Below are 27,327 nucleotides of genomic sequence, written 5' to 3' on the forward strand. Positions count from 1 at the left end.
TGATTTCCCAGGGGTCTCCGTGTGTGTACCTTTTGTGTATAACCTGCATTTCCATTAGTAACCTCCAAGGGGTTATTTGAAATAAATAGCATAGTCTAAACACACATTGAATATAGAGGGATAGTAATAAACGGAAATAAGAAAATATGGCGTGATTTAATTCGAATATCTGCGCTTCTTGATAGTATTAACTTAGAATAATCGAAAACCTCGATGCAAAAACCGGTGAAGTCCAAAAAGTAAAATTAAAGAGGGGACAATAACATCATTCCAAAACTTCCAAATGTACATGAATATCAAATCAAATTGATCACACAAAATATATTATCGGGAATTTTGTTTGTGATTTTCGTTTCGTACATGGACACTTTTTAGGACGACGGACTTGACTATTTCTTGACCTAAAAGTTCCAGTGCCGTATTAGTCTTGCTAAAATGGTATTTATTTGTCAACTAGGTGTATTGCCCGGCTCTGATCGGGTACTTTTTTTAATATATACCTTTAGGATTTGTATTACCTGTTTAAAGTGAACTTTTGTTGGCTCTATTTCTTTATTGTGAAGTTTACCCTCCATGGTTGGCTTTTCCCCCGGACTCAGAGAGAGATCCCACCTCTACCGCCTCAAGGGCAGTGTCCTCGAGAGTGAGATATTTGGTCGGGGATATAACTGCGAAGGAGGACCAGTACCCAATCCATGTTGCCTCACCTGTTATGCTGAAAAAGACCCATGTGGGGGATGGGAGGATTGGAAGGGATAGGCAAGGAAGAGGGAAGGAACTAGATGTGGCCTTAAGTTATGTACCATCCCAGCATTTGCCTGGAGAGGAGGGAAACGACGAAAAAACACTTCCAGAATGGCTGAGGTAGGAATCGAACCCCGCCCCTTCCACTCAGTTGAACCCAAGACTGAGTGGACCCCGTTTCAGTCTTCGTACCACGTTTCAAATTTCGTGGCAGAGGCGGGAATCGAATCCGGGCACCCGGGACTACACCACAGAGGCGGACTCCTTGATATCATACGAAATTTTCAGATTTTGAGTTATTGTTATGTGCTTAATTTTAGGTTTTAGTCGGAGATTATTTAGTTTGGCGTTAAACTTTGTCCTTGTGGTAGCTCAGATTGTGTGGGAATTAGTTTAACAAATGAGATGGCGTATGGTTTTTAGTGCCGTGAGTGTCCGAGGACATGTTCGGCTCGCCAGGTGCATGTCTTTTGATTTGTCCCCCGTAGGTGACCTGCGCTTCGTGATGAGGATGAAATGATGATGAAGACGACACATACACCCGGTTCCCATGCCAGCGAAATTAACCAGTGATAGTTAAATTTCCCGACCCTGCCGGAAATCGAACCCGGATCTCCTGTGACCAAAGGCAAGCATGCTAACCATTTAGCCATGGAGTCAGACTGGGAATTAGTTGATTCTTTCAAATAAATAATAAAAGTAAGTTATAACTATTAACACGTCACGCTACAGCGTACACGATTCGAACTGTCAGTGGGACTGTCGTACCGTCACCAGTCAGTCTAGCGAATGCAAAATATGTGGATTCAACACTAACTAGATAATTGTGGACATTTTCTTTTTCACCCTTTCTCAATCCCCATGCCGACGGAGGCTGAACTTGTACTTCAACAGCATCCAGAGTATCACAATCCATCTCAGCCACTCCGAAAACTATGGTTTCGACACTAATAGCGGTCGTTCTCAATAATTCTTACTTGTCTCCTCCTCATCTAGGGATGCTAGGGGTGTCCTGGCACCACAGTACCTTTTTCCAGTTAAACATGCGTATACCAGGTTTGGTTGAGAGCTATTCTGGAACATGCTCACATACGTCCGTCATCTCGGTCATTTTGGACATCCTTTTTTACCCTTTCTAACCCTTATTCGCACTGGGGCTGGACATTGACTGAAACGAACCCGGAATGTCACTATTCATGTCAGCGACTCCGTGAACCATGGATCCAACATAATATCGGTTATTTGTATATGTCAGCTCTTCCTCTAGGGCTACTAGGGGTGCTTTGCCTATACAATATTGTTTACAGATGGTAAGTCATAAGTGTAGAACGTTTGGTTGAAATTGCACCAGGTGCTTATGAAGAGATTAAAATAAAGCACATACATCGTCGGCATAAGACCTACAGTACAGCATCTGTGTTGGTGCGACGTACACCCAGTTCTAAAAATTTTTTTTAAGAATTGGCACGGTGTTGACGTATTTAAACATCATACAGATGCAAAAACATTTGAACGATGCAGTAATCAAAACACCGCTGGCACATTCCGTCGATTGCTAGACGAACGCCTAACCACATACGCTACGCTACACTGCTGGAAACATGCTGGTAGTACGACGAGTACAGTACATACGCCATCCGGTTCGGTGTTTAAGACATTAATTACTGCACTGTTACTTACTTTTATGCATTGATTCCCTTCTTCGTTACACCCGGTCACGGGGCACAACACATTAACATAGTTACATGGTAAAAGGACGTTGCTACATGTTTTCAAGGCGTTATGTTTTTTTCTTGTTGTTTTACGTTGCATCGACACAGATAGGTCTTATGACGACCATGGGACAGGAAAGGCCTAGGAATGGGAAGGAATCACCCGTGGCCTTAATTAAGGTACAGCCCCAGCATTAGCCTGGTGTGAAAATGGGAAACCACGGAAAACCATCTTCGGGTCTGCCGACAGTGGGGTTCGAACCCACTATCTCCCGGATGCGAGCATACAGCTGCGCGCTCATAACCACACGGCCAACTCGCCCCGTGCGTCATGTTTTGCGAAAAAATGGTATAACATTTCGCTAGGATTCAGGATCGTGTGCAGAATGTGCTCACCAGACATTAGTACCATATAGTAAGCCTGCAGGGGAATAGCACCCTTATAACAATGTGAACGTTATTTGGGCTGCGGAAAACGATATTGGAAGGGGCTGCTGAATCACAGCATATAACACTAATAATCATCATCTTCTTCTTCTTTTTCCGTACCCTCCAGGGTCGGTTTTTCCCTCGGACTCGGCGAGAGATCCCACCTCTACCGCCTCAAGGGCAGTGTCCTAGAGCTTCAGACTCTGGTTCGGGGATACAACTGGGGAGGATGACCAGTAATTCGCCCAGGCAGCCTCACCTGCTATGTTGAACAGGGGCCTTGGTTGAAGTTGGAAAGATTGAAAGGGATAGGCAAGGAAGAGGGAAGGAAACGGCCGTGGCCTTAAGTTAAGTACCACCCCGGCATTTGCCTGGAGCAGAAGTGGGAAACCACGGAAAACCACTTCCAGAATGGCTGAGGTGGGAATCGAACCCACCTCTACTCAGCTGACTTCCCGAGGGTGAGTGGACTCCACTGCAGCCCTCGTACCACTTTTCAAATTTCGTGCCAGAGCCTGGAATTGAACCCGGGCCTTCGGGGGTGGTAGCTAATCACACTAACCACTACACCACAGAGGCGGACATATAACACTAATCAGAGAGGAAAAATGGAAGGGATCCGACACTTCAAAAAATGAAGGTATCGGCCAAAGGAAGACAAGGGCCACGAAGGTCGTGATAATGAAAGACTCCATAGGCCTCGCAACCTAATACCGCCGGGGTCGGAAAAGAACAAGAGTTGACCAAGGGAGGATGGATAGGATAGATGAATGTTAGGAGCCTGGCACAAGTAAGTGGAAGCAGTGCCAGGAGTCAGCTCAGAGCCCCATGGTCCCCAACCCACGCTCCCAAGTTGAGAGCATGTGGAGATAAGACACTATAACGCTCCCCTACTACGATCTACAAGAAAATGCTACCTTGCCTTGTCCTCTACGCTCCAGGATTGCCACTTCCTCATCTACTATCGTCCGCTACTACCATACAACTAACGCCCAGACTGTCAACTCATCTTGTAACTAGGGCTCTCTAAAGACTAGGTATGCTCCCCCGCCATTATGGTTCATTCCTGCACTACGTTGGTAAGTCAGTTGACCGCCCCAACCTTATATATTCCTCTTCTTTACTGTTCTCGACGATAGAAAATAATGCTAAACTAACATACTGTAAAAATACTCATTCTCAGTATTACTCAAACGGTTATACAACATAAATATTAGCGTATTTCATACACTATTGTGTAATTTTTACTCGAGAGGGTGATTGTAAAACAAGGTCGTTGATAATTTGCCTTTTAATAAACAAACAATCTAGGCATATACTCTCACTGAAGAAATATTAGAAAAAATAGCTTACTAATAAATCGGGTTTTTATTTACTATTATATTATTGATAAGTAGACAGGTTGTTCGTAAGCTATGCGCCGCGGTACCGTCTAATGAAGTAAGGGACACCGTGATATTGATATAGGTTACTGTCAATTTTAAATCGTAGAATTTGACGAGGTAACCAGTCAGTGTCGAAGATATATAAATTGTGATAGAAGACTTTTGATACCACATGATCTCAGTCGGTATTTCATACCTGCGTAAAACTGATTCGGCGTTATTTTCAATCTTGTCGAAATAATAAGAAAAATATTCTTCGAACAAAAATAACGCTGAAATGTGATGTACCTGTCTGCATATAAGCCTACCACAGATCTTGGTTTACAAAAATGCATTTGTTGTACTCCCACCAACGTGAAACAAATTATTTCTATCATATGAAGTTAGTTTTGACAAATATTGTAACTGGGGTGTTTGGATGTTGAACTCATGTTCCCGGACTTTGGGGGCAGAACTGAATATTGAATGATCAATGTGACTGAATTAAGGGGAATAGTAGTGCCAGTGGGAGATGGATGCAGGTTTAAGTCAGCAGTTGAATTAGAAAGTGTATCAGAGGGAGTGAATGCATAATGAAGACCAGAAGAGAATCTAAACAACCTGTGTCCCGCAGTAGAGACATTACTACAATTAGGTGCAGAACAACCCACCATTATATAATAAATATACACACAAATATAGCACTATTCTGTCCCTGCACCCGGTGATTAAAGAAATACGTTCAATGTAACGAAGCGAGCGCTCGTGGGAGAAACTACAGTTTGATCACATGGCCCATTGCGCATGAATGAACCAAAATGGCGGCTAAGCATACCCATCTTACAAAGCCTTACCTGTAACAATGTCGTCACTCTGACGTCACAATTATGGAACAAACTCGATTTATGACCTTGTTCTAGTGCTTTCTAACCAAGTTACTATAAAAGTCCCATCCACTTCACCTGGAACTCAGTCCACTTTCGAGACTGGTGTGGTTTGGAGGGACTTTGCTTCGCCGCGCGTGTCACACACCTCTATTTATTCCCGGCCATCTGGAATTCTATTGTGTGGCTCTGGGTGAGCAAAGTAATAGCATATTAGATTGTATGCTAGGACATTTTACAGAGCCCTTCAGGGTCTGTATTGCATTATCATCATCATCATCATCATTAAAAATAGTTTTAATTCCTCCCCTGAAGTGTGGGCCACTCAGAGGGTAACGCCCTCTCTCTGGCCAAGAGACTGGGGCTGTTGTCTGGAAAGATGAATGATTGAGGTGGTGGTTGGGAGCGGTGTGATAATAAAGGTAGTAGGGAAGTTTGGGCCCTTGGCTAAGCTTGATTGGGTCAAGAACTGGAAGCTTTTTTTTTTCTGATGAGTTACGGTATGGCTTTATGAATGAGTAAACAGGGTTTCTTTCCTTGTGAAAGAAACGAACTACATGATTCGTGAAGACTTTGCTTTGCTCTGCTTTGGTCCTCTAAAGAACAAATGATGGCAAACACTGTTAGAACATTTGCAATTTGCTTCACGTCGCACCGACACAGATAGGTCTTACGGCGACGATGGGATAGGAAAGGGCTTGGAGTGAGAAGGAAGCGGCCGTGGCCTTAATTACGGTACAGTCCCAGCATTTGCCTGGTGTGAAAATGGTAAACCACGGAAAACCATTTTCAGGACTGCCAACAGTGGGGTTCAAACCCACTATATCCCGGATGCAAGCTCACAGCTGTGCACCCCTAACCGCACGGCTAACTCGCTCGGTCAAATTTATTCTAAATATGTGATATGTCGACTTTTTATGAAATTGGCTTTTTGTAATCTTCTTATAAAACAAAACTTTCTTAACAGTTTGATACGAAATTTTGTTTTTCTACAACTGGATCCTTTATATTTTCCGCACCACTTTATATTGATGCTGTCGTGCCCATTTTCCAGGTTTCTCCTTGTTTCATACGTACCCTTTCTTCTTCTCGAGCTGCAAATACTTTGAGTTCCATGTCCTCTGAAAGGCAGAATTGCTCAAGGAATTAAACGCTACTTCTCTGAGCAAACACTGCATTCCGGCCGCTGCGACAAGTCTGTGTAATTGGATTCCTGTCGGAAGAGTGCTCGCCAGAGATTGGTCAATTCAATCAGTGATGAGGTTACTTGCGTCTACGAGTGTGCTAACATTCTGTTTACCGAAATTTACAAGGCATTCTTTTTCTTCTTGTTCGGTAAGTGACATTGCTGTCTCATAGGTTCCAGCTTGACTCTAGAACGCCTCTTTTACTAATCCACTGCTATTCTTCTCAGAATGAAATACAGGAACAATTAGATGAAACTAAAACGTTAATATTGTTCTTAAATTACTGTACAGATAGAATGAAGAGTAGGTGTATATTTAATAATTACGGAATTAAAAAAACGCTTGAAGAACTTTTTCCATATTAAAAGATAACACACAGCATCTGGACTAGAAGTAAATGTGAATAAAACTGTATACCATGCGCGGCAAAATGAAGGACACATAAATGTTATTTAGTTGGTGTTAGTGGTGGTGATTATTGTTTTAAAAGGAAGTAAAACTAGGCAAGTGTCCTCTATTAGCAGTAATCAAAAGAAAAAGATAAAAGCGGTCCGATACATCGAAAAATGAAGGTATCGTCCAAAGAAAGGCAAGGATCACGAAGGGCGTTAAAATAAAAGACTCCCTAGGCTTCGAATAATCAATTCATTAAATAATTAAAATATTGAATGAGTAAGTCAGCTCACATACCTTAGGAGCACCATAACAGACAATGTGGACCCTGAAAAAGATGTCAGGCGCCGTATTGAGATTTTCAGATCCTCTTTCCAAAATACGAGGACATTCTTTTATGACGATAATCTAAACCTCAAACTCAGGCAAAAGCTGTTGAGATGTTACGTCTGGTTAACACTGCTTTATGGAGTACAGATCTGGACTCTCAAAGCTTCCTCCATGAAAATATTAGAGGCCTTTGAAATGTATTTACATAGGAGAATGCTCAGAGTAGTCTGGACGTATTTTATAACTAATAATGAAATGTTAAGGAGAGTTAGAGCTGGGTGTGAGCTGACAAATATAATCAAATCCAAGAAAACAGCTTATTTAGGCCATGTTCTACGAGGCAGAAACTACGGGCTTCTACACTCATATTACAAGGAAAGACAGAAGACAAGAGAGGAGCTGGTAGATCACCGAAATATCAAAGACTGGATTTGCGTCAACAATACCGAACAACTCTTCAAGTTAGCTAAAGAAAGGGATGCTTTCTCCAAGGTGATCGCCAACGTCTCGGGGACGAAATATGACACTTGAAGTACAGGAAGAAGAAGAAGGCCTTATATGCTCTAATTCCGTCGGGGTCGGAAGAGAACAAGAGTTAACCAAGGGAGGTCGGATAGGATGAATGAAGGTGAGGAGCCTGGCACAAGTAAGTGAAACGAATGCCAGGACTCAGCTAAGGTCACCAAACCACGCTCCCAAGTTCATAATCCCTGGGACTTATTGCGTTGGTACAGTACGTATTCGAAAAGTGTGTCACCACGTGCAACACATCGGTAATAAATAGACCCCAGAATTTTAGGCAGTAAATGGCTGGAATGCAAACTAATTTGGTTATTAGGAAATGTCGGCCAGCCCGTTCATCCGTTATGTCACGAGAGATACATAAATTCTAGGTGTTCTGATAGGCCGTACCCCTATGTATATACAAATCTCATTGCGTGACCGTTGTGTAGGATAGACCATCAATAAGTTTGCATCTATCCTATTAGTGCCTAGAAATCTGGGCTCTAGTCATAAAATTCCTGAAGATTATTGAACATGTTGATGAACAAAAGTTATTGTAAGGGCACAAAAAACGACGCTATCTTTTCGCGTAACTCGGGAATGAGTGCAGGTCTGGATAATTTCTTTCAACGTACCCCATATACAGGGTTGTTGGAAACAACGTGAACCGGGTACCGATGAGTAATTTTTTAAAATTCTAAGGTGGGAGATCCAGCTTAACAAAGGGTAAAGAAAGTAAATTTTCATCCGGTTGTCAAATATGTTACATTTGTTGTTGACAATTGTTGCACATATCCCAGTATTGGCATGCTTCCTGGCAACCAGAAGCAACTTCAATAATGTCAAAATTCTAATTATGACATTTAAAAATACAAAGTTCAAAATTTCCCGCCTTCTTAACGATATAACACTTTTTCCCTTATATATTCCAAGTTTATACGAATTATTGTACTTTTCCTTTTTCAAAGTGTGTACCAAACCTCCACCTACAAAATGCACCTCAATTACTAACATAGACTGTGATTTAGATATTTTTGTCGAGTTTTTATTCCGAACACCTGAAAATATTAATATTTTTAATTATATATGTTATATAAAATCTAATATAAATCCTATTGACCTGAATGAGGTATAGATTGTAGTGCAACACTATGGGAGGAAACCCTGAAAAAATCATAATTATCCGTGAAACAGTAAGAGAGTTACGAAGGAAACCGGGATATGTTGTTGAAAAGGCGGGAAATGTTGATCATTTTATTTTAAAATGTTATAATTAGAAATTTGACATTATTGAAGTTGCTTCTAATTGCCAGGAAGTATGCCAGTACTGGAATATGTGCAGCATTTGTTAATAACGTTTGTAGCATATTTAACAATCGAATGAATATTGGCCTATTTTCCCGTGTTAAGCTTGGTCTCCCCACTCACCCCTTAAGTCGATATCTCCCTCCGTTTTAATTTTATCAGCTGCTGAAGTTAGCCAATCAGATCGCTTCGCGAGCGATTTCAAATGGACTTTGCAAGGTTGTGTTGGTAAATCTGCACGTGGCTTATGACCGACTTGAGGACGCGAAAGAATAAATAAACTTCTCCAGGTGAGAAACTTGAACAAGGACCTCCCTGCTGATAGGCTCGGCCCGCATCAAGCACGCTACGGTGGCCTTGGCTGAAGCCCACGGTGTGTTAGTGTTTGATGCACATTTCTCGGCATGGCTCTCAAGCCCGACCAAGCCACGTGCTCATTTAGCAACATCGCCTCGTAAAGACCGCGAAGTGATCTGATTGGTTAAACTCAGCAACTGATAAAATGACAATGGCGCGAGATATTGGCGTAATTTTTTCCACCGCTCTAGCGCTTGTTGTTTCCCTATTTCTAATGCTTCACTTTTATCTGGATTTGCTAATGATATGAAGAATCTGAAAATTTCATATCTTCGGTATTCCTCTCCATCCAAACTTACATTATATTCTCCTGTGATTCTTCCAGCTTTTCCATATTCATATATAAAATATATGACCTCGTGGGAAACAATCATATAATGTCTTTAAAACATGTTTAAGTCTATAAATTTCAGCAGAAATACCAAGATTAAAACATCTACAACTATACTAAGATACACAGTAATGTATGGTTCAGTTTTATGGGTGATGACTGCAACAGATGAAGGTTGGCTTTGGATTTAGGAAAGGAATGTCTTGAGGAAGACATTTGGAACAATGTAAGAGAAAGATTGGCGGGATTAGGATAAAACACAGCCAGGAAAGGATGGATTGATGACGTGGTAGAAGCCCTAGAAAAATTAGGCATTAAAGCCTGGAGAATAAAAGTTGAAGATCTAGGTGTATCGAAACAGCTGACTAACGACCACAAGATTCTACTTGATCTGCACGGCCAACTAGTAAGTAAGTAAGGAGCACGCAGCTGTGAGAATGGATTCGGGCAAATTCTCGAACTGTACCTTAATTAAGGCCACGGCCGCTTCCTTCCCTCTCCTAGCTCCTTTGTATCAAAATCAAATCAAATCAAAATCGTATTTGCAAATGAGGTGTCTACCTCGGTGGCAAATGGTACACTAAAATACATTATTGTCAAGCACTAAATTTTAAATCAACAACAGACGAAGAAAATTTTCCTAGAATACAATATTATACAATTTACGCCAATAATTTTTTCTATCAAACACACACATCATCCTTAATAAATTTATATTGTTTACAAAATTCTACTTATAATATCTCATGTACTTACAAATATAGTCACCTCATATACAGTAGTGAAATTACTTCTAATAATACTATACAACTGGTATAAGATTAAAATTAACATTGTATTTATTTACATATTTATATTTTACCCATTTTGGAACCTAAGTAGCATAACGACCTGCCGCGTCTTAACCACGGCCCGTTTTGCCACCACTTTTCAGAGTTCCTGAAAGGCCTTCACAGCTACCGTAGCGGTCCCAGGGCCCTCGAAGTCCCCACTGTACTTCACCCCTACAGGCAGTCCCCTACTTGGGCTGTCCAAACTCCATAGGCACACACATTTTTACTTACAATATCTTGCAATGGTCGAATGCATCTAACATTTCATTTATTTTCTCTGTTGCTGTTTATTCTCTTCTTGAATATCTGTACAGATTTTGGAAAAGGATCAAACACAGCCTCTGGTAAACTGTTCCACTCCTTCACGCCCTTCCCAATGAATGAAAATTTACCCCAATCGCTTCTGCTAAAATTGCCTCTAATTTTGTACTTGTGGTCAGTTCTGCCAATATTATTATTTTCCAACTGAAACCTCTCACAGATTTCTCTCCATGCTTCTTCTCCTGTATAGGCTCTATATATCCTATAAGTCTAGTTTTCTCCCTTCTCTTACTTAAAGTTTCCCACCCAAGTTCCTTTAACATTTCTGATACACTACTCTTTCTCCTGAAATCCCCTGTTACAAATCTTGCTGCTTTCCTCTGCACACCATCTAGCTCTTTTATTAGGTATTCTTGGTGAGGATCCCAAACACTGTTTGCATATTCCAATAATGGACGAAGCATACTCAAGTAACGTTTTTCTTTTAACTCTTTGTTGCATCCTTTAAGTAGCCTCATTATGACATGTAACGATCTGTATGCTTTCCCAACAATGTCATCAACATGACCCTTCCAGTGCAAATTACTTTCAAATCTCACACCTAAGTATTTGCACTTGCCAGCTTTTGGGACAACTACCTCATCCAAAGTATATTCAAATTCAGTTTTAAAGCGCCTGTTTGTAAATGTTGTAACAGTTGATTTGCCTCCATTAACCTTCATATTGTTTTCTTCAACCCATTCTTGGATACTCTCAAAGTCCTTTTGTAATTCTGAACAATCCTCAATGTTATTTATTTCCCTATAAACAATTATGTCATCTGCATGCAATATTATTTTCGATGTTATATTGTTCCCTAAATCATTTGCATATATATTAAGAAAAGTAACGGACCGATTATACTACCCTATGCAATTCCCTTCCAAACTTTCTCTTCCTGTGATATATGATTTCCTACTTTGACTTTCTGAACCCTTGAATTTAGAAATGTTCTTATCCAACGTATAACCCTTACGTCCAATCCTATTCCCTCCAATTTCTTTAATAATATCCCATGTTCCACTCTATCAAAGGCTTTGGAAAGATCTATGGCTATGCAATCTAACTGGCCTCGTGAATCCAACTGATCTGATACGTCCTGCTGAAATCCCACCAGGTGTGCCTCACAAGAAAATTTCTTCCTAAATCCATACTGGCTCCTCATGAACCAATTTTTATCATCACATAACCCTCTCATGTACTTTGCTATTAAACTCTCCAGTATTTCACAAACTATACTGGTCAGGCTGATTGGTCTGTAGTTCTCTGGTTTCCTTTTATCACCCTTTCCTTTATAAATTGGTATTATTATAGATTCCTTCCATTCCTTTGGTATTACATTATTATTTATGACATAGTCAAAGATAAATTTTAAATAAGGCACTATGTACCACCCCATTGTCTTTAACACCTCCCCAGTAATTTGATCACTTCCTGCTGTTTTTCCTTGCTGAAGCAGTTGGATTTCTCTGAAAATATCTTCATTTGTGAAAGAGAAGCTTCTTGTTTCCCTATGTGTCTCTCACTCTCTATCTTCTGTTATTGTTTCCAACTCCTGACAATCTTCTACTGAATCTCTGAATTTCCTACTAAATACATTTGCTTTCTCAGTATCTGTTAAATAGTGTTCACCCCTTCCTCCCACCATTGTAGGAATTTAGATTCCTTTTCTTTTTTGATTCCTAATATATGAATACAGCTTTTCCATTCCCCTTTGTGGTCATTACCCTCTTGAAGTATGCCATTCATATAATCCTCTTTTGCTTCCTTTTTCACTCTATTCATTTCCCTCATTAGCTATTTTCTAGTTTCTCTATTCTCCCTACCCTCTTTGATTTTCCTGTTTACTATTCTACATTTTCGTTTTAATGTTCTTATTTCCCTTGTATAATAAACAGGATCTGAGGTCATTTTACCCTTCTTAACAGGTACAAATCTCTTCTCTCCTTCCCAAATGATTCCTTTAAATTTAGCCCAAAGTGTATCCACATTATTCCCTTCACTTATCCAACAACTGAATTGTGATTTAAGTCCCAAATTCATCAACTTTAGTTTTTCTGTATAATTTCATGTCTTGTGTGACCCCTCTTATTAAGTATTTTTGGTACGAGTCCTACATCCATTATTACAGCCTTATGGTCATCTATTCCTTCAATTACCTCAGTTTTATCAACAATTTCCCATGGTTTAACCAAGAATACATCTAGCAAGTTATTGAGACGAGTCGGTTCTTGTACTACTTGTGTAAATCCTCCCTCCTAAATTAACTTATTTGCCAGTTTCTGTTCATGGGCTTCACTTGCAGCTCCATTCCATTCAACTTCAGGTAAGTTTAGATCTTCCCCAATTATTACCATATCATTATTGTTTTATGAGTATAATCTATTATTTTCTCAAATATTACCATGTCTCTTTCCTCTCTTCCAGGCCTATATGTTTCTATAATTCCCACCTCCTTCATATTATCACAAACTAATTTTATCCCTAATATTTCATCCCTTTTATCAGTAAACCATTCATGTGAACAATAAGTTTCCTTCACCAGAATAAACACCCCTCTCCCATTTTATCTCCTCGGTCTCTATGATAGACTGTAGACTTCTGTATTGCCCACCCCTTCTCTCAACCACGATTCTACTCCTATCACCACATCAGTCTAATAAGATTCCATCAATGTACCGAATTTTAATTGTTTATTTACTACACTCTGACAGTTTACCAAGAGCAATCTCAGACTCCCTTCCTCCCTAAAACTTGACTGTTGCAATTGGGTAACGTTTGACTCATGAGTTGAGAACTTCCCTGGAACCCAGATCCTTGTACATAGATCTTGATTTAAGGATCTGGGTTTTCTGGCAAGTTTCCCTGTATGTGCCAGTTTAGTGGTATGGGTTTACTTAAGTACAGATTAGTTTGCAAATCTCTGTTGATAATTGTAGCAATTTGTCTACAGAGAGTTTTTTTTTCATTACCATTCAGATGTAACCCATGCCTAGTGAACATTTGCCTGCCAAGACCTAAAGTATCTACTACATAGACATTTCTAAAACTCTTACATAATCTCTTGATTTTTATATTTACATCATGTACAGCTTTGTTCACACACGAGTCCTCTAAAAGGTCATACCTGGGTGGAACATTAACTACAATTACTTTTGATTCAGGTAGTTTGGAAATCTTACCTCTGAGGGTCATAATTAATTCCTCACCTTCATTTTCAGTAACTTCATTTTGTACCACTCACAATCACCACATAATTGTCCTTCTCTAACACAGGATCACAACTTGAAAGGACGTCTTCAGTTTTCGCACCTGGTTTTATTAGTCGTAAAAGCTCAGTTTCTGGATTCTGCAGCTTATGCTTGATGCCTTCTGCCATACCCCGCCCTTAACTGTCTGCGTAGAGATGAAGTTTTGGCGATCTTGACTTTCGGTTGGTTTTCTTCTTCTGTAGGTTACCTCCACTGGATTTAAAATTATTTGGAAAACTTGGTGTGTCTTTTTCTGGAACTTGTTGCAATAACTGAAATCTAATTTGGCACTGCAAAGAGTTTTTGCCCATTTTTAAGTTGTACGTAGTTTCTCCCATATGTTTAACATTAGGCCTAAAATGGCTACGCGTCACTTACGTCCACGGCGATCTTTCTTCTCCAATGTCTTCTTTATCTTCCAGTTTCTTTATTCTGTCTTTAAGCTTTCATTTTATGTTTCAGAGCGCGTAAGTCTTCTTGTAGCACTCCTAAAATCTTAATTATAGTTTCGTAAGTCTCTCTTTCTTGTTGTTCTCCCTCACTATCAGTTTGTATACACTCGGAACACAGCCACACACTTTCTTCAATATCAGTCCTATTTACAATATTTGCACAACGAAAATGGTACCATTCATCACAATTACGACACAGAATCCCATTTTTAACTACTCTTCTGCATTTGCCACATTTTTCACTGCATCTTACACCATTATCCACTACGGATATCACAGACTCATACACAGTAGTCGCCATCGTGTACCTTTTCGTATCCCATCGTTGCCATTAAGATGTGCGCGACGTAAATCCAATTGCAAAAAAGTAAGTATGCATTTAATAGTTACAAGATTGAAAATGTAATAGAGATAAAAATACCCATCATATCTACTGAGATGTATTAGACAAACCTTCACGTTCCTTTGGACTCATAGTGTTTTACCACAAGAAAACGTAAAAATTGTAATCTTATTATTCACTGTAGTATGACTCACAATTGTTAAAACTTTATCTGGAAATATTTACGTGCTAGTGAGAAGAGGTTATCAAAATTAAGTAGTTTCAAATTACCTAATTACTGATCCCGGCAAAAAAATGTAATGTTCATTAGTAGGCAGTGTTCAACGAATCAGTTTCTCAATTCAAGAGGAAGAATCATACCACGAGTCGTATTCCATTATCTTATCTGAATAATTCGCCATATTTCACCATCACAATTATCATTCCAAAGACCAAGTGTTGACTGACAGCTTATAGTTTAATCTTTATTACTTGCATGATAGGTTGTAATGTCAGGATTTCTTTTAGATGTTAACGAATGAGTTGGCTGCGTGGTGCAAACTGCATATCTGTGAGATTGCAGTAGATAGATGGTGTGTTTGAACCCCTCCGTCAGCAGCCCTGAATAGAGTTTCCCGTGGTTTCCCATTTCCACACCAGAAAATTTCTCGTCGTCGGAAATCTATCTGAATAAGTGCGACGTCAAACAACTGTCAAACACAAATTTAGTTCTACCTTATTTAATATGCTGCTACCTGTATAGCCTTCTGTCGAGGAATAAATCTTCGTTTGAAATGCTTTGTATCGAAGCACTACGTACACATGCCGTTCTTTAAGAAAGCACTCGCTTATTGAATAGATTTATTATTATTATTATTATTATTATTATTATTATTATTATTATTATTATTATTATTATTATTATTATTATTATTATTATTATTATTATTATTATTATTATTATTATTATACTTCCCAATTGAAATTGTTATTAAGAATAAATTTAAAGTACCATCTTCCTGCTTCTCGACACTGAAGTTCACCAGTCGCAATTTTGTTTTGGTGATTCTTATCAATTTTCTTACCTTATTTATAGTATATCTAATATGGACATTGTAGTTGAGTAATCTTGAAATTGTGATTGTTCATAGGTGCAGGGTTTCATGCTTTTCCTAAGGAGACGCTATCGTTTCACAAGAATTTTACGAAATGAAAATGTGGATTGTGCCTCATATAGTCCTCTTTAGTTACACGTTCAGTGAACATTAAATGATTTTCCACTACCTGGCTTAAATGCTCTCCTACAAGGAAAACCAAGCATAACGCACTTATTTATTTTCTTTGAAACGTAATAAAGCTGTCAAGTTAGTTTATTTCAAATATTGACTGGCTGCTTCTTGTGGACCACCCTCAGTTCGAATTACACCGTTAGTAGGCACGATCAGTTTAACCTTCCACAAACATATTTTCACACTAATCCACACCAAGAAACCGTGACTAATCAATCATCATTCGCACACATCAGTACATCACGTTCATTGATATGGGATCACAATGATCTAACATCAAAAATATTGAAACAAAATTCTCGCAAATCGCAGCAAATAATGTAAATAACTGAATATTTGAGGTTAGTACCATCCATCATAATGAGAAAATATTACTTTATTATATTAGTTACAGCTATCATTATAGATATACGGCATGTAAATACTATAACTTTTTCTTGACGTACAAGCTATACGTAGATTTAAACAACAGACTCGTGTGTAAATACTATAAATCGAACCCGAAGAGTTATCGTGTTTCAATCTTGTCTCAGACTGCAATCTGAAACGCCGTGACGTACTCTCTGCAGCAACTCCTTTAACAGACACGTTAAGCGGAATCGTATACCTAGCCCCTGCAAAGTAATGTGTGGCGAAATAGCACCTCACTGCAGTGTTTGTGACTGAAGAGTTATTTTCTCTTCATATTGTCTCAGAGAGTAACAAACCCTGTGCGATCATGAAAGAACCAGCTCCACATCATGTAAGTGTGATATATAAATATGCGTAAAACAGTCTGATTTTAAGGCACTAAGTAGGATAATTTTAGATGGGTTCGTCCGATAAATAATATTCAGGTATTCTGCAAGGAAACAAGTTAGGAGTAAAAATGTATATTTAACATAGTCCAAAGTGTATCAGCTATGTTAGTAATAATAATAATAATAGTAATAATAATAATTTTCTTCAACATCTGGGGCATTTCTGAAGTCACTGGAGCCGATCTGGATAATCCTAAGCTTTCACTGGGGGCTTAGGGGTGCGTTCGTGACGTCATGCGATTTTTAAGATGAAAAATGAATCCAGCATTGGTCAACAGACACTCTTAAATACCAACCGACTGTGCAGTAATTTCTTCTCACAGCCGTCAGCATACGAAGTGTACAGCGGATGAAATATACCATTCACTTCTTCGATCTTGGCATATCATCGTAACCGCTTTTTAACAAGTGGGAAATAAACAATTTTGAGGAATGATTCATACAATAGCCTTCTTCTCCTTTGAAAGTTCAGTGTCTTGGAATGAATAAACTAAGTCTACGAAGCTCCGTTATCATAATTCCAGGACCATGAGTTTGGTAGACAAACTGTTTGAAGCTTTGTTCCACCATGTTTCAGATTCAGACTACCAACTTGTATCCGGAGCGCAAACTCCAGGCGTAACCAAGGAGACGCCGCCAGAGCTGCCATCTTACGAGCAACACACGAAATGGAACAATACTTCCAGGAATGGTGACTTGTTTGAGAACTACAAGAACACAAGCTCGAGAACTCGACCGGTAGGTATACAGATCTACCGCACTTTTGACATAAATATGTCTTAAAGCTGTGTGTCATCCAAAAATTTGTGTAACGAAATAGTGTCATGTAACAAAATGTGTAATACGACGTTACCTAGCAACAGTACGTTGAGAGCTGTACAGGCCGTGGATCTGCTCGGCAGACCATCCATCAATATTTCACATCACAGCCTTCAGGTTGCTAGGTAACATCGCGTCACACATTCTCCTGAAATACATACTTAGGCCTATAATCATTTCATTTTTTCTAAGGGAGATGTAATAACAATTTGTTTAACAGGCACGACAGACCAGTAGCCAAGAGCGGAGAAACCTCCCTAACCAAGCAGAACTATCCTTCCTTTATAGAAGGACACACCAGACATTGGAATTAGTAAATACTTTTCAGACTGCTTTACTTATGTGTCTACTTAACAGTGAATGTTTCCTGTTTTCCAATTTTAAAAAAATGTCTTCGCCATTACTACTCACTCCTCGATTTCTGAAAGCAATAATAATAATAATAATAATAATAATAATAATAATAATAATAATAATAATAATAATAATAATAATAATAATAATTCTGGAAATTAAACAAACAAACAGATCCTATAAAAACACAGGCTATGAAACAGTTTCATTACTCAATCTTATATGTAAAATTCTTATTTCCTAGTAACTGTAGTAATATTGGTTTCAATTTACAGTTAACCTTACGTTAATGTAATAGAGAGCATCATTGCTTTAACTGCACCAAAATAAAAACCACGCAAGCCTGAATTAATATTATCAGGAGAAAAAAGTTCATGAGTTTGTTTGTATATGGAAGGTAAACTCGGGAACCACTCAACGCATTTCAGTGATTCCTTCACCATTAGAAAACGCATTTTCTCCAGATATATATGACTGTATGTAATTATGTTACGTAGGGAGTAAGCAATTTAAATAAAACTGAGGCAGTCGATTATTTATTATTTATTTATTTATTTAGCTTATGGCTAGTACATAACTCTACATACATACATTTAAAGATTTATCAAACAATCAACCAATCTCAAGAACAGTTCAAAAACTCAAATCTAAATTTCCAAACATTGTACAACACCGTCAGAACCACTAACTCCCTCCATCAGCAGTCGATAAAATTGCTTATCCCGAACCCTAAAAGGTGAATACACTGCCAAAGCTATCAATCACATCTGATCTGTAATTAGGGCTTATGATCTACTGGTTGTTTAAAGAGTACTTTCTTAAAAGATTTCAAATAAGTTGGATATCTGTCGACAATTTCGCTTGGTAAATAACTCAGATCATTAATTCCTCTTTCTATAAACGAACATTTGCACCAATTTGTCCTCTTGAATTCCAACTTTATCTTCATATCAAGTTCGGTGCTTTTAAAACACTACTCAAGCTTATTCATCTACTAATATAATGCCAGGCCATCTCTCCAGAGATACCTCGCGACATACTGCTTAGTCGAGCAGCTCGTCTCCTTACTCTCATGTCTACCCAGCCCAAGGTCTACAACACGTTCATAGCATCATTCTTTTGTCGTGAATCACGCAGAAGAGAATCGTGCTGCTCCCTTGGCTTCCTTCCCAGTTATCGAATCAAGTAATACTGGTGAGGGTACCATACTATAAATTGGTTGTTATCAGGGTCATAGACGCCCTCTACTTTACGTCCTTACTACAACCCCTAAATACCCTCATAACCATATGAAGAGATTGTAACCGTTATTTACAAGCTCGTTAATGTGAATACCATAATATACAGGGAGTATAATTTAAGACTTCGTAGCGGAGTACCGTGGAACAGGAGAGCAGGGTAGCGGAGACAGCGAGCGCAATGCCCGCAATGGCGAGCGGCCGTAATCGTCTCAAAGAAGCGGGATGATTACGCCAACATAATAAAACTGAACTCACCAGCTATATTCAAGCTCAGAACAAATAAATAAATAAATAAATAAATAAATACATAAATAAATACATAAATAAATAAATAAATAAATGTCGGATCCACGATACTGTCGTGAACACCGTTCATTAGCCAATTGCAAAATCGTATTATTGAAATAAATCTATGGGCGGTATGTTATGGACTGAATGATATCAGTAAGACCATAAATGTAATCAATTTGTTCCGTTACGTGCTGATGAATGTAAAATAGCAGTTTCCTAATCTACTCTCGTGGACTGACTATCAGTCTTGTCCGTATTTCTTCTAACCTCTCTTGCGTGAGAGATGTTCTCCTTCGCTGTTTTTCTTGTTAGTTACGGAACCAGCACCAAGTCATATGTGAACTAGTTGTTGCACGTAACGTTTTTGTGGTACTGTCGAACCGGGAAACTGTCTATGGAATTTTCGAAGGCACCATTACATTGGTTTCTTCTCCTTGTGCAAATGACACTCGACCAAAAATATTCTCTGCTCTACAGTGTACTTGACCATCGCGAATATAACCTTATAACACACCTTAAAATGTCCAATAGGGGAACTTAGTGAGAGAGCTAAGTATCTGCTGCGTCAGCTGTCAACACTTCTTATCAGGCCAAGCTTGACACAAGCCATATGACGCTGGCTTGGGGATTCACGCGTCCAGTGACCAAAAGCGTGAAGTCTTAAATTATATTCCCTGTATTTCCTTATGTTAACACCTAGGTACTTACGGTGACCCCCGCGGGGTACTTACACCCCATCAACATAGTAATTAAAATTTAGAGGACTTTTCCTCCTGGTGAAACTTACAACCTCACTTTTCATCCCGTTTACAATCATACTACTGCCCGCTGTTCATCTCACAACATTACCGAAGACTTTTTATAGTCGCTCGCAGTTATGTAACTTATTTACTACTCTTTACGTCGTCAGATAAAAAGCCTCATCTGCTTGTTATAGTGGTGGGTGGGGGATAGTGTTGTGTGTGTTGTACAGGGTGATTAATTTGAAAGTACAGAGCGGAGTGCCGAGGATTAGGCGCGCTGGGAAGCGGAGACAGCGAGCGCAGTGCCCGCCATGACAAGCAGGCATAGTCGGCTCAAAGAAGCGGCATGATTACGCCTACAGAAACTGAACGAAACTGAACTCGCCGGCTACAGAGATGCTCTGGACAAATACGTAAATGAATAAACAAATAAATAAATCAACTAGGAAATTAAATTTAATTCGCCAGTAATAAATAAATATATAAAAAATAAAGTAATCGTGTCCTGAAAAAATATGGGACCGATAATTCGTCGGGCACTGATAGCGCACCGCACACCCACCATCACATCGTGCAGAGGTCTCGGCTGTAAAATGTGCGGGTTGTCTGTATCCCAGATTCTATTGTTCTGTGAATTGACATATTCACTCAAATGAAACCAGGCTTCGTCGCTCATTAAAAAAAAAAGTTCGGATCCACAATACCGTCGTGGACACTATTTATTACCCAATTGAAAAATCGTACTCTTGCATTGAAATCTGTAGGCAGTATGTTATGGACTGAGTGAGTCCGATAAGATCGTAAACGTAACAATTTTGTTGCATTACGTGCTGAAGAAGGCGAAATACCACTTTCCTGAGCTAATCTCCGAAGCGACTTACGTGGACTGACCTGGAGTCTTGCCTGTATATCTTCTAACCTCTCTTGTGTGAGAGCTGTTCTCCTTCGCTTCTTTTTCTTATTGCTTACGGAACCAGTACTACGCCACTTGTAAACAAGCTGATGCACGTAACGTTTTGATGGTACTGTCGCACCGGGAAATTGTCTACGGAATTTTCGAAGGCACCTTTTAACTGGTTTCTTCTTGTGCAAATAACACTCCACCAAAAATATCCTTTGCTCTATAGTGTATTTAACCATCGTGATAATAACCTCACAACACATCTCAAAAGTCCAATATTTTCTAACTCAGGGACAGAGTGCTAAACAGCTGCGCATTGCAGTGATCACTTCTTATCTCGCCGTGTTGACAGAAGCCATATGGCACTCGCTCGGGACTTCCCACGGCATGCGAGAAGAAGTCGGAACACTTAAATTATTCTCCCTGTATAAGTTACAGTGCTGTTGGTGACGGCAGTAAACACCCAGTCCCCGAGCCAAGGGAATGAAAATATTAAAATACATCGACCCAGCTAGTAATCGAGCCCCGGGCCCCGATTATCGAATACAAAGACGCTGACCATTCAGTGAAGACATGTGTGATGAAGCACCATATTCAGACAAAGAAAACGTATTAAGTGCTCCGAAAGGAAGAAATATCAATATTCTTTCTACGATTATTTCTTCACTCTTTTTTTTTTTTTTTTTTTTTGTTCCATATTCATATTTTCTTGTTTTCTGAAGTATTTACCAATTCAAATTGAATATTTAGCTTTCATTAATGGATTATACCTGAAACAGACTTTCAGCTTATTATGTTGTGCTAAGTGCTTATAGTACACGACGAAGAGATGTTAAGTATAGAACAAAATTGACTAACCGAACATCAGTAGGAATGAACTTACAACCTTTCATTTTCACGTCCGTTGCTTACTCGATTGAGCTACTGCTGCCTAGGTCATCGTGTTTTGTTGGCAGGAATCTGAGCTACACTACGTCTAGTGCAGATGTATACTGTGCTAGTCGCCCGCTGTGGGGCATCCGAATTGAATACTGTATTCACAATCGCAGTGAACCTGAAAAGGACTTCGCCTTTTTAGGCAGATAAGCCTTTTTATCTAACGATGTAAAGACTAGTAAATAAGTTACATAATTGTGAGCGACTATAAAAAGACTTCGATAATGTTGTGAGATGAACGTATCGGACGCGAAATACGAAGGTTATGGTTCAGTTCCCACTTGTCATTTTTAGTTATGTACTTAACACCTCTTCGGGATACACATTTCGTATGGCGTATGTGGTGTACGGGAGTAGAAAGATAATAATTAAACTATACACTTCTTCTTCTTTTTCTTCTTTTTCTACCGCTTATCCCACACCTGTGGGGTCGCGGGTGCGAACTGTGTCGCACATGTGGATTTGGCCCTGTTTTACGGCCGGATGCCCTTCCTGACGCCAACCCTATATGAAGGGATGTAATCACTATTGCGTGTTTCTGTGGTGGTTGGTAGTGTAGTGTGTTGTGTGAATATGAAGAGGAATTAAACTATACACTAAATGCAAATATTAACAAGGATCGGTGGATGGTAAATTTTGGTCACAGTTTTATGGAGAATTTCGCTTGCTGCATGAAGTTCTTGGTATCCTTCCTCGAAGCTTTTCATTTTCACACCCTTCGTGGCCCTTATCTTGCTTTGGCCGATTCCTTCATTTTTTTAAGTGTCGGATCCCTTTCATTTTTTTCCGTCTGATTAATGTTAATAGAGGATGGTTGCCCAGTTGTACTTTCTCTTAAAACAATAATCACCACCACCACCATCACCTGGAAGCTTCGAAAGTGGGCATGCCACCACAACATTCTAGACTGTCTGCGCTGCCTTACCACAGTCGCGCTGAGGACTGGAAATTCTTCCCCACGTGTGAAGCCAGAAGTTGCATCCTTCAAGACCGGTCCGGAGTCTGTTCAGCGATGCCGAGGGCGCTATTTCATAATACATTTTTCACTAATAGTATTAGTAAGAAACCTATACTATTAACTAATATTATTAGTATTACGTTTCATAGAGTTATTAGCTAATATTATTAGTAATTAGTGTATGAGTGAAAATTATTAGTAGATTACTAATATTAGTAAATCGTTTCATATACAATATGACTAATAAAATTTACTTATATTATTAGGATTATTTCTATGAGTGTATTTTGGCTCATAATCTACATGCCTTTGCCGGCGGGACGTAGTGTTTACAGTGTACTATGTCTTCTGGTATAGGCTAGAGCAATTTTGTTACTTTCATTGATCTGTCTCTGTCTTATCCTTGGCTTTGACAGTATGAAAGTGACTGAGGTATGAGCGATGCTAGTAATGCCATTACCAGGCGAGTTGGCCGTGCGCGTAGAGGCGCGCGGCTGTGAGCTTGCATCCGGGAGATAGTACGTTCGAATCCCACTATCGGCAGCCCTGAAGATGGTTTTCCGTGGTTTCCCATTTTCACACCAGGCAAATCCTGGGGCTGTACCTTAATTAAGGCCACGGCCGCTTCCTTCTAACTCCTAGGCCTTTCCTATCCCATCGTCGCCATAAGACCTATCTGTGTCGGTGCGACGTAAAGCCCCTAGCAAAAAAAAAGTAATGCCATTCCTCATGAAGCCAGTCCCTGCTATGAATGGTGAGAAATTTTGCTCATAGGGTCGGTTGGTGCATGCATTTCAGTGGGCTTGGCAGACTGATATGTAATAGCAACTTCTGTCTCGGAGAGGAAAGCAACAGGAAACTACCTCACTCCTCTTCAGTGATGCCTAGGCCATCCATAAAAGCTAATGGTGGAGCTGTGGAGGATCCTACCAGCCTTAGGGCTGAGGATTGAACATACATACAATCCTTATTATTAGTGAAACTAAAATGAGTGATAAAATCGTGAAGATCAAGTAAAATGGTCTACTCTGATTTAAATACTGATGAGGAGCGAGTGTAAGTATTCGTTGTTTAATAAATTTTAGGCCAAGAACAGCATCTACTTGTATGTAACAAACGTATAATACAACGAGAGATTTAGGTTAGATTACAGAACTTGTGAGTAGTTGCTTGATAGGATTGGTAATAGAATGTTCCACAGCAAGGAATGAAGCACTGTCCTCAAAAGAGCAGCTTCAGATTAATTACACTCCAGGGGTTGGTATTGATACACAGTGTCATTGTGTTTTTGATAAGTGCATATGTACTGTGTAGAGATGATAAGAATGCAAGAATGAGGAATGTGGCCTGCAAGCACGAACTTCTTGTTCTGCACAGACAGATCGGCTCTTATCTGCTCGTATCTGCTCTTATCTGCTACACGAAAATATTCACTCATACTTTGAAGTTTACAGGATTACAACTGACAAGAGCGAAGAGCTACCAGTAGAAGATAATACAAATTCGCCTGGGTAGTAGCGGAGTTGCTATGGTAACCATTGCGACACTGGCTCTGCTGGTGAAAACCCCTTCGCCCTGTGCCTCACCGGGCATGTGTATTCTTCTGATCTCTCAACAATACCAGTATTTGTTGATCGATATGGGAAACACTCCTTGAACGTAATGCTCATATGTAGACGAAATTTAGAATTCTACTATGTTTGTATGAACTGGCCAGGTAGTGTCAGTGATGCTAGGGTTCTAAGGCTAAGTGGCTTGAACAATAAGGTGACTAATGGTTGGAGACCTCTCCCTGGTGCAGTTATACTAGGAGACTCCGTCTATCCTTCAAAATCTTGGCTTATACCGCCAGTAAATCAACATTTTGCTAGTCCATCTCAACAGAGAATTTTAAGAGCACAAAAATGAAAAAGTAAAACGAACAAGGAGAGTTATAGAGTGTGTAATAGGCTGCCAATAACTGAAGCTTTAACTCAAGCATTTTCCGCAAAGCAACTTTCTTCTCTCACATTATTTTCACTTCTTTTAACCATTCTCACATGTATCAAAATCACAAAACGAAAATATCAAGTGAGCCTGTCGAAAATATATGGATTAATAGCCGGTTGTTATCGAGCACTAGACCACTGCTAGGAGCAACCGCAAAGCAAGAACATATTCAACAGACCGATTCTAACCTCCATTTGTATCAGCTAACTAATGAACTAATATTATGAGTGAACACATTTTATTAGTCGTGTATGAATCTTTATGGAACAGAATTTGGTTAACTAATAATTATTTTTATGAGTTATAATATTATTAGTTAGTTTTATGAAACGGCCCAGAACCTTCTTGGCAAGCTGAACCCGGAAGGTTTCCTACAAGGGTCGGAGGTTAACCCTAGCTGGTCAGAATTAGATGCAGCTCATACTCAACCCAACCTAATAAACCCCTGTGAGTGGGGGCGGTAGAATGCATCCACGGTATCCTCTGCCTCTCACAGGAGGTGACTGAAAGGGAAATCCTAGGGACTAGGGACTAGGGTTGGTAACCCTAGCTGACGAAGACTAGTACCGCTTCCACTTACTTGTGCGATCCTCTTCGCTTTCAACTCTCCTATCCGACCTCCCTTGGACAACATTGATTCTCTTCCGACCCCAAATGTGTTAGATTTGCGTAGCCTAGAGAATCTTTCATTTCCATGCCCTTCGTGGCCCCCTTTTCTTTCTTTTGTCAATGTCTCCATTCTTCGAAATTTATCTTCCGTTTTTCCTCTTATTAGTGTCAAGGGAGGATGGTTGCCCAGTTGTACTTCCTCTTAAACCATTAATCACCACCACCACAATCTAAATAAACTGAAATTCTATTTTAAGTATTTTCCAATGTCTATAAATTTGACGGGGTATTATTATAATGTACAGCAATTCAAAGGGAATTGAATCCTGCTTTGTGTTGTTTCTGATATCATTTCAAATATTTTTCCAGGTATCGGAGGAAGTCACTTACGCTGAATTGAGTTTGGTTCGACCGACGACTCTACATGACACTGGTCTGACTCGTGGTAGTAGCGTGATTCTTGCTGGCAGCAGCAGTGGTGGAGTACGCGTTCGTGAGGAAGCCACCATCTACGCGCAGATCGATCACAGCAGAAGACCACCTCCATCCGACAGTGTGTCCACTCCTCTGGTGTCACCCGCTTCTCACCCCTCATTCTACCCTCGCGAGATTGTCACAGTAAGAACTCCACTGATATCAAACCAGCAGGAGAGCTGTGTATAGTGAGTGAGACGAAACAATTATGGAATGTATATGTGAGTATAAATAAATATGCAAGATACAACACGCAAGTCACACGAGGAGTCGCTTTTGAGACAGACTTTGCAACCAAAGAGCTTAGGACCAAGTAAGATATTAGTGAATATACAGAGCTATCGACCAACTGGATACGATTCTATCAGCATGTGGTGCAAATGAGTAATATCACCACAACTATCTACTTTTCCGCGTCTCTGAAAAGCGCCATGTAGGTGGTTTTGTGCTGCGGCTGTTTGTCTCAGATTTGTCACCGTGCATCACACAACAGATGACTGAGTCTCGATCAGAAAGAAGAAATATAGCTTCAAATAATACAAATTGAATAAAGGAGAAAAATATAAGAAATGAAAATTTGGGAGATGAACGCAAAGAAACCAAAAGCGACAGATATTAGAAAAAAGTTTTTCGAACTTTCAAGATTGCCATCAACTAAATCCATCAGTTGAAGTGAGTTCACTTCTAGCCGTATAGCCTAAGATACTATGTTACTTGCTGAATATCTAAGCTCGTACAAATAGAAATTCTTCAGTTCATGTCTTTTATAATTTATATGGGATTTTGAGTATTTGAGTTGACGGGATACAATACCTCACTTCAAATTAAATGTTAGATTTTACATAAGTCAAGAATGGTTTTAACGACATTGAAAGCTTATTTCACGCAATGTCCTTGTTTTCTACAGTTCAGCACAATACAAAGATAATAAATAAATTATAACTCCACAAAGAATATTAGGTACTGGCAAGCAGAGGGCATGATCGACTCCTACTTGAGTATTGACAATAAAATCGCATTCTCTGCAGTATTATTGTTTGTTCTTCTTTGCTTATGTCTTCAGTCTACCTTAATCATACCAGTAAGGTCGAAAGGCTAATAATTTATTTTAAAAGATCAACTAGATAGAAAAATTAAAAGCATTAATATATCATGACAGTCTAAAATACAAACGAAAAATTGGATTCTACAGCATTTCATTCATCAGTCGATAAAATCTGATATA

The 27,327-nt window shown here is 39.4% G+C and overlaps 1 protein-coding gene across 1 annotated transcript in view; it reads left to right on the forward strand.

Moving 5' to 3' along the window:
- LOC136877702 (synaptogenesis protein syg-1-like) overlaps positions 1-26,291 on the forward strand; it is a 1,066,513-nt gene extending 1,040,222 nt beyond the window's left edge. The window contains exons 13-15 of the mRNA XM_068228708.1: positions 17,365-17,529; positions 22,072-22,079; positions 25,998-26,291. Coding sequence (XP_068084809.1) covers positions 17,365-17,529; positions 22,072-22,079; positions 25,998-26,291 — 467 coding nt within the window. The remainder of the gene's footprint in view (positions 1-17,364; positions 17,530-22,071; positions 22,080-25,997) is intronic.
- Positions 26,292-27,327: the final 1,036 nt, after the last annotated feature.

The sequence above is a fragment of the Anabrus simplex genome, chromosome 7, assembly GCF_040414725.1.
Source record: "Anabrus simplex isolate iqAnaSimp1 chromosome 7, ASM4041472v1, whole genome shotgun sequence".
Lineage (NCBI taxonomy): Eukaryota > Metazoa > Arthropoda > Insecta > Orthoptera > Tettigoniidae > Anabrus > Anabrus simplex.